The sequence below is a fragment of the Egretta garzetta genome, unplaced genomic scaffold (assembly GCF_000687185.1).
Source record: "Egretta garzetta isolate BGI_Z169 unplaced genomic scaffold, ASM68718v1 scaffold250, whole genome shotgun sequence".
Classification (NCBI taxonomy): domain Eukaryota; kingdom Metazoa; phylum Chordata; class Aves; order Pelecaniformes; family Ardeidae; genus Egretta; species Egretta garzetta.
Window position 1 is genome coordinate 300,175 of NW_009258294.1, and position 8,909 is coordinate 309,083.

Genomic DNA, 8,909 nt, shown 5'->3' on the forward strand with positions numbered 1-8,909 from the left:
TCTTCTCAGTGGCCGTCCAGGAGGAGAAGTGAGCAGGGCTCCCCAGATGAGTGTCCTCCCCTCAGTTCCCTCTCCAGTGGAGCAGGTGGTCCCCACTAATAGTACTTTTTCCACAACAGCATGATACTCTTCATCAGGACCTCCACAAATTCCCTCTTGGTTGTTCCTGCTTTTGATGCTTTTATTGCCGAGGGGAGCACGTGCTGGTCAGGGAAGGTGCTCCACAGCTCATGCATTGCTGAGCTCTCTGCCAATGCTAGAACTGGGGATACAATAAACTAAAACCTCTATTTATTGCTGAAGACCACTACTGATCTGGATTTAGAAAGCCTTTTCAGATCCAGAAGTGCTCAGTGACATAGTCAATTACAGTCTAAACAACAGTAATGTTTAAAATAAGCTGTAAAGGCTAAGATGGAAGGTCAGTTGCGATGTGGATGCATCCTCAGTATTTACATGGCTTAATCTACCAGGATTTTATCAATTACAATTAGTTTAAGATTGTTTCTTTTTGTGGCTGCTGATGGCATGTTATTTATCTATTCTACAGTAGTGTTGGTGCAGTGCATTATAGTGTTCCTACAGTTGGTCATTTCAAATAAAAAAAAAAAAATTGTTCTGTGCTGTGACTGTAGGGACCACAAGCACTTCACTTAAACCTAGAATGTTACCTCATGGCCCAGGAACAGATACAACCTGTAAGGACAGTTCATGTGACATGCAGCCTGCATCTTGCAACCTGGATCCATCTGCTCCTTACCAAAAAATGCAGCTGCTGCAGTGTCATCAGAACTTGACCCAGTGTCAACTGGGTCTGACAACTGTATTAAAAAAAAGAAAATGCTTTTGCCACATTATACATTTCTCATTACGTTTGTCCTGTACTGAAATGACAGTCTCACGATGTCATGACACTTAGAATCCTTCCCACATTTTTCAGTTTGCTGGAGCAATAGCCAAGGACTTGAGATTTCAAAGTTTCACATTGCATTGTCATTAAATATATCTTTTAGCAAAGCCTTTCTACTGACCTGATATACTACCAGTGACCAGTGAGGGCTTAATGAACTAAAAAGACTTTTCCTAAACCAAACACAGGTAAAATATAGATGTTTCTTGACATAGTATACAAATTCTAGATAAAAGCAGTATCTCCTTCATTTTACAAAAACTCTGGGGAAAAAAAGAAGTCATATTGTTTAGAGGAGTTTCATTATTTCAGTAAGGTATATAAAAGTGTGATTCACTCCTTTAAAAGTGCAAATCTTGCTTATTAAAACAAATTTGGTGTGTATGCATAGAGAGGACCAATAGGTGAGTGAAGGTTTAGGTATGTACGTACGTAGATAGATAAAGCCAACAGAACATGCCAAACATCATAATGATAGAGCTGGTTCTTGTATGATAAAAGCCATTATCTGGGCTTTATGGGCAAACACATGCAGCATATCTGCTTTAAACAAGCTCACTCATGTCATAGGCAGTCTAGCTATTGCCGTTGGTGCAATGCCTGCAAAGCCCATTTAATGTCTGGGTAAATGTTTAAGCAGTTAACTCATTTCAAGCTCCCTGCAACTGAGGCTACACTCCTACTTTTAATATGTCTGTATTACCATAAACCCATCATCTGTCCTTGAATCAGCCTTGTAAGGAATGACAGATAGCAAGAACAATATCAGTGACGTATAATATCAGAATAGTATTTATGAGTCTATTCAGGCATTACAGAGAACTACTGGCTGAAAATCTGCATTGCAATTCCAGGGAAGACAGCTTCTGTGGCATCTTAGAGGAATAGACATTTTAAAGTTTGTTCTTAGTATTTCCAACACTCCTGGAATTCTAGCAGCAGTTAGAGCCCTAAGAATATTGATATAAATGAGTGAATGTAGAGATCTAATGATTAGGTCCACGTCAGACTTTTCTTTTTTTTGGAGGTTTGGCTTCCTGCCATGTGTTCAGGCAATAAATTGGCTGTAACAGAGCTGCTTCTAGCATTCTGCTGAGTAGAAGTATCCCAGCAGAGACAATAGCAGGCAAAAAAAGGTAAGCAAGAGTGGAAGATTACAGCAGGGTTTTAAATAGGCTTCAATTTAAGATAATTTTATCAGACTGCTTGTTCAGATTCTAACAAATAGTGATTTTTTCAGTTGATTTTAAAGTTTTCTTCTGAAATCTCTTCCTTAGTCTAGTTTATGTCTATTTTCATATATTCCTGTATTTAGTTTAGTGTATAGATTTCATAAGTCTGTCTGATTTGAAAGAGATTATAACCTCATTATTTGTTAATTATAGGATGCCAAAAGTTCTTTCCAATCCACTGCTAAACTGTAACAAACTTGGAGGAGTTACTTATGTTCTCTGGAAGTGGGACTGTCAGCTGCAAACCAATACACTTGACAGAAACAATTCTGATCCTTTAATGGTCTTAGAGGTACCTTGTTATGAATGTACCAGTATAATATGATATAATATTTGGATCATATCACCATGTGAATTAATTCCAAAATTTTAAATTCTGTTTTCATGTACTGAGTTTGATGTAATTTTATGATCAGATGTGCCTGGGAGTTAAATGGAAGAAAGAATGATGGCTAACAACAAATAAGATCACTAAGGGGGCAAGTGAAGCTATATAACAGATATTCTTTGCTGCCTTCTGTCCTGATTTTGGCTGGGATAGAGTTAATTTTCTTCCTAGTGCTGTGTTTTGGATTTAATATGAGAAGAATGTTGATAATGCTGCTGGTTTAGTTGTTGCTAAGTAGTGCTTACACTAGTTAAGGACTTCTCGGATTTCCATGCTCTACCAGGTGCACAAGAAGCTGGGAGGGGGCACAGCCAGGAGGGCTGACCGCAACTGACCGAAGGGCTATTCCAGACCATAGGATGTCATGCTCAGTGTATAAGCTGGGGGAAGAAGAATGAAGGGGGGGACGTCCAGAGTGATGGCGTTGATCTTCCTAAGTAACCGTTATGCGTGATGGAGCCCTGCTTTCGTGGGGATGGCTGAGCACCTGCCTGCCCATGGCAGTGAATTAATTCCTTGCTTTGCTTTGCTTGCACACGCACGGCTTTTGCTTTCCCTGTTAAACTGTCTTTATCTAAATCCACAAGTTTTCTCACTTTTACTCCTCTGATTCTCTCACCCCATCCCACCAGGGGGGAGTGAGGGAGCAGCTGCATGGTGCTTAGATGCCAGCTGGGGTTAAACCATGACACCTTCATATAAATGAATTGCTACGGTCTATATAGCAGGAAAAAATTTCAAACTCCCTGTGCTTTTAGGGTGACCTTGTTGCTGTTGGACACAAATGTGCTCAGGTATATTTGATTTCAGCAGTTTAAAGAGCTATGGCTCCAATTTTCTGCTTCCCTTATACTTAGCTTAGATGCAAAACAAAACAAACCAGACCCAAGTTTCCAAAGCAAATAGCGGTCGACTAGTTCTACAGCCAAGAACAGCATCCAGCCCTTCCTAGCCCTGTTCAAGCAGCATATACCTTACGGAAGAGAGAAAAGAACTGAAGAAATGGGCAGGAAAGACGTTAAAACAAAGAAATAGACATAGGGAGAGAAACACTAAAAACCCAATAAAAACTATGGCTAAGAATGAAAAAAGTAGGAGCAGGTGACATTTATGTAAGAATATAATAAGAGAGGAAAGGCTTATTGAAATGGGAGTATTTATATGCCACTCAGTCTTAAGGGACATGTGAGGAAATCCAAGCTGTGGAAGCTTTTGTTATTTATTGCAGAGAGCTTTATTTGTTCTGGAGAGCTACCAGAAGTGAATTCTTACTGTAGACTTTTCCATTTTTTACTTGTTCAAACAAGCCAAAATAACTAAACAAGTATAGCACTTCAGAACTTCAAGATTACCTGTCTATCTTTCTCCATAAAAAATTTCCTAAGAATTTTTCCAACTTCTTAAATTTGTTTCTGAAAATGTCTTTGAACTGGCCTGCCCTCTTCAGGAATTCTTCAGGATCTTGGCTTGTAATCATCCTCCTTTTCTTTTTGGTGGGTGTAAATAATGCAGATGCAAGACTCTGAATCTAGATGGTTTGCATGTTATCACATTGGTTCTCAAAAAAAAAAATTCATTTCATTAAGCATTTAGGACTAACAACATAAATTTGCATTAGTAACTGCAGTGTATGAAGGGCAAATCCAGCAGAAGACAATTCCTTGACTGCTTCACTGAGTATAAAGATTAGGAATTGGGATCTTCAGAACTTCTGATCAAGTGCAGCCAAACTAGTGTTGCACTTGTGTTTTCAGTGGGAGTGGTCTGTAGGGGATTACATGTCTGGTTTTTAACATCCTAGATCTAACAAAGTCTTAGTGCTCTGTTAATGCTGAACATCTAGCACACCAACATCTCTCAAGATCCACAAGCTGGTATTACTGCGCTCATACTCTGTAGAGCCTGATTCAGTTAGATGTTTGCAGAGGTCAGGTCCCAGTTAGGACTTAGTGGAAAACCGCAAAGGATCTTCTCTTTTGTTTAACATGCTCAGTGATAAAGCAGTTTCAGCAAGATGAAGAAGACTCTGTCTTTACTTTCTACCTCTGACTACAAATTATCAGACATTTGAAAAAATGAGACATCTTTACTAGGATACTTTCTAATACATTTTTTGGTGGCCTAACTGAATGTTTAGTTACAACTAGTGAGCCAAAGAGAGTAAAAAAGAGCCCTAGTTAGCCTTCATAGTCTAGTAAAAAGGGAATTGCCAGGGGCAGAAGTCTTTAATTTCTACCATTTTATGTAAATATTTAATGTGAAATTCTGCACCAGTGAACTGAACCAAACCGTAAGATGAAACTCCCCTCCCCTGGGTGAATTCACAAATCATTACACTAGGGTCAGAGCCATAATTGCTCTGGCCTAACTGATATTTAGTTATTCTGTGTAAAGCTGTTTGGAGCTAAAATCATACACATCTTCTCTGGGTTCATTTGCCAGGGTGCCAGACAAAATTGAAGCTTCTTGTTTTCTGTGGTCTTCACTTGCCATAAACTGTTGTAACAAACAGTTCACTTCAGGAGAGTGTGTAGGCTTGAGAATTCCAGTTTTCCTTTCTTCACACCAAAGTAAGGTCCTTAGCTTTTCTGAAATGTGGTGATTTAAGCTGTGTCCTCAGGATATCTTATTAGCTGCCTGGTTGGTTCCTCAGTCAATGTAATTCCCATTCTTAGACACCAACTTCTCCTTAAGGTATCTAGCCTAGGTAATGCTTAAATCCTGTTATTCATCTAGCCTTCAAAAACTGAAGAGCATTATTTTTTGTAAACATAATCACAAATACAGCATTGTTTGGAAAATGCAGAGCACACTGAATTCAAATTATTGAATTGTAAAGTAAACATTAATAATTTCAAAGTATGAATGGTTGCTCATGGTAGGAGATTTTTTCCTGGTCACTTGTGATATTCATTAATAATTCTAATGTACTGGTCCAATTTCTGAACTCCAGTCCTTATTCCTGAGGTAATGTTTCCTGAACCTTGGTTTAAGACCGCAATATAGCTGCATGTCATGCAGATGACACCAAACTGTGTGGGAGTGTCGAACTGCTCAAGGGTAGGAGGGCTCTGCAGAGGGACCTGGACAGGCTGGATCGATGGGCTGAGGCCAACTGTATGAGGATCAACAAGGCCAAGTGCCAGGTCCTGCACTTGGGTCACAACAACCCCATGCAATGCTACAGGCTCAGGGAAGAGTGGCTGGAGGGCTGCCTGGCAGAAAAGGACCTGGAGGTACTGGTTGACAGCCGGCTGAATATGAGCCAGCAGTGTGCCCAGGTGGCCAAGAAGGCCAATGGCATCCTGGCTTCTATCAGGCATAGTGTGGCCAGCAGGAGTAGGGAAGTGATCGTGCCCCTGTACTCGGCACTGCTGAGGCTGTATTCAGTGTTAGGCCCCTCCCTACAAGAAAGAACGTTGCGTTGCTGGAGCATGTCCAGAGAAGAGCAACAAAGCTGGTGAGGGTTCTGGAGTACAAGTCTTCTGAGGAGCAGTTGAGGGAACTGGGGTTGTTTAGTCTGAAGAAGAGGAGGCTGAGGGGAGACCTTATTGCCTTCTACAACTATCTGAAAGGAGGCTGTAGTGAGGTGGGTGTTGGTCTCTTCTTGCAGGTAACAGGTGATAGGACAAGGGGAAATGGCAGGTTCCAAGTTGCACCAGGGGAGGTTTAGGTCAGACATTAGGAAAAATTTTTTCACTGGAAGGGTTGTTAAGCATTGGAAGGGGCTGCCCAGGGAAGTGGTGGAGTCCTCATCCCTGTAGGTATTTAAAAGACAGGTAGATGAGGTGCTTAGGGACACAATTTAGTGGTGGACTTGGCAATGTTAGGTTAACGGTTGGACTTGATGATCTTAAAGGTCTTTTCCAATCTAAACAATTCTATGATTCTGTGTCTTTACTGAAAGTCAGATTATGCTGTGTTGAAGTTAGCATCATTTTCAGTCACCTGGAAAATTATCTTAGACTGTGTTCTGAAGGACAAAAATAATATGGTTCTTCAATCCAGCTAGCAAAGTGTAGCTAGCTTCCTGTGATTGAGGAGCATAAATAAGTTAAGTTGAAGTAATATAAAGTGCTTATATTTTATGTAAGGGGAAGTCTTTTAAAATATATTCCTTCAACACAATTGTATCCATGATAATCTGCATCTTAGTGGAAGTGTAGATAGATGACTGATTTACTGTCACCAGAAACACACCATTTTTGCCTTGCAAGAAAGACTTGGGTCATGCAAGCAGTCAAACATCTGTTGAGTTTATCCTGCTTCCTTTAACTGTCATTTATCAACATTATACTCTTTTCAAATTAATTTCTCAACCAAAATATGAAGTTATGACTGTTGTGGTTTAAACCAGCAGGCAGCCAAACACTGCACAGTTGCTCGCTCACTCTCCCCTGCCTCAGTGGGATGGGGAAGAGAATCAGAGAAAAAAAGTAAAACCTGTGGGTAGAGATAAAGACAGTTTAATAAAACAGCAGAGGAAAATACTACCACTACTAGTAGTAGTAGTAGTAGTAGTAGTAAATATAATATGCAAGCCAAATGATGCACAATGCAATTGCTCACCAGTTGCTGACCAATGCTCAGCCCTTCCGTGAGCAGTGATCACTGCTCCCCGGCCAACTCTCCCCAGTTTATATTCTGAGCATGACATCCTATGGTCTGGAATAGCCCTTGGGCCAGTTGGGGTCAGCTGTCCTGGCTGTGCCCCCTCCCAGCTTCTTGTGCACCCGGCAGAGCAGGGGAAGCTGAAAAGTGCTTAACTAGCATAAACACTGCTTAGCAACAACTAAAATATCAGAGTGTGTTGTCAACATTCTTCTCATCCTACATCCAAAACACACCACTTTACCAGCTACTAGGAAGAAAATTAACTCTATCCCAGCTGAAACCAGGACAATGACAAATTCTAACTCCTACTTTAGGACTGGAAAAGAGAGGAAACTCAGGTTATCAGGATTTCTTGAGTCCTTCCGCAATGCTGCTCCGCTCAGGCCGCACAAAGCCATATGAAGTGTCTCGCCCCGAAAGGAATTCTGTTAAGAGGCAAACTGTGAAAAAAGCTTCTGGAAAGTCAGGTAACTCTTTCCTGAGTGACAGGTATGTTTTTAATCTTGGAAAGATGATTCCAATTCAAGGCAGAATCCAACTGAATTAACTATCTGGAACAGTTTACCTGTAATAAAATCAAAAAGAAAAATACCTGGAGGAACAAAAAAATGAAAGCTGCTTTTAAAACAACCAGTACAGAAATACACCTCAAAATAGCAACATTAGATTTTTCACAGCACCAAATTCAGACCAGTTATTCCTAAGGTACATCTATACCTCCCTGGAAAAGAGTAAATGGCATAGCAGGACTGCCAACCATTTTATTTTGGGCACTGTGCTAGTTATTGTAATTCTAGTTAAACACAGAATTCTTACACTGTAACTGTTATAATATAACAATTTTTAAAAGGTTTGCTGCATTGACTATTATAGTTGTTCTCCTGTTGCTTTTTAGAATAACCCATCTTTTTTTCTGGAAGCCTGATGGCCTTAGGTGCCAGGCCTTTGAAGAGAAGGCCTTTGCGCGTGCATAGATCAGCTGTGAACGGGCTGAAGGTCCAACACAGGACGTGTCAGACCCGCCGCTTCTAGAGGGTGTGACTCGGGCTGTCATGGTGTGCATCATCCGTCTCTTCTGTTGACTGTACATACAGAGTTTCTGTTTAGCCTAAACAGGGTGGAAAAAAAGCTTCTTGGAAACAGCTGGTTTTTTTTCAAAATCTCTGCTTAAATACAGATGTTTCAGAGGCGATACGTCAATATAAAATGAATAACAAAATTTTCAGTAAGTCAAGCATTCCCAGAACATTATGTCACTGCTGGCACATTTTAAGTATCCTGTTTTTTACCTTACCTAATTGTTCTGGCAAAAAAAAGTACAGTTTATCTTGCAGCATACTCTGGAAGTCTGTGTGGTCCCAGAATTCTCTTAACTGAATTTTAAAGTAGCAAACCTATTCCAGTAAATCAATGTTCACCCTAATGTAATCAAAATTGTGCCTCACAGTGTTATTCTGTAGGTGTTGGACACCCACGTGTCTGGACCTACATCCTTCTGACATCCAGAACAGCGCAGTTGTGTTCAGTAGTGTTAGGGAACAGTTTCCCTCTTGACAGCTTTTAGCTATGAAGACCTGGGTTTTTTTTTCAGTCAGAGATGTCAGGCCCCCAAAATAAATGCTACTATTTTAGGTAGCCATATGGACTCTAACCTAAAACTCTTGTCTGTACAAAGATCCAATTTTCAAAGTGCAAAATTGTGAAACAGGCAAGTACTTATCTATGAAATAAAGGAAACCAGTCTAGAAAAGTATGCTGCAAAAAT

General features: G+C 40.3%; 1 protein-coding gene across 3 annotated transcripts in view; it reads left to right on the top strand.

Moving 5' to 3' along the window:
* The first annotated feature begins 1,753 nt into the window (after positions 1-1,753).
* The window catches only part of LOC118452204, a 22,380-nt gene continuing 15,224 nt past the window's right edge, over positions 1,754-8,909 (top strand). The window contains exons 1-2 of one of the 3 annotated variants that reach the window (XM_035893546.1): positions 1,754-2,046; positions 7,459-7,611. In XM_035893546.1, coding sequence (XP_035749439.1) covers positions 7,512-7,611 — 100 coding nt within the window. In that variant the 5' untranslated portion in view covers positions 1,754-2,046; positions 7,459-7,511. Of the gene's footprint in view, positions 2,047-2,369; positions 2,435-2,929; positions 2,968-7,458; positions 7,612-8,909 lie in introns of those variants that run through there. The other 2 variants (XM_035893551.1, XM_035893560.1) reach the window with 2 other exon arrangements.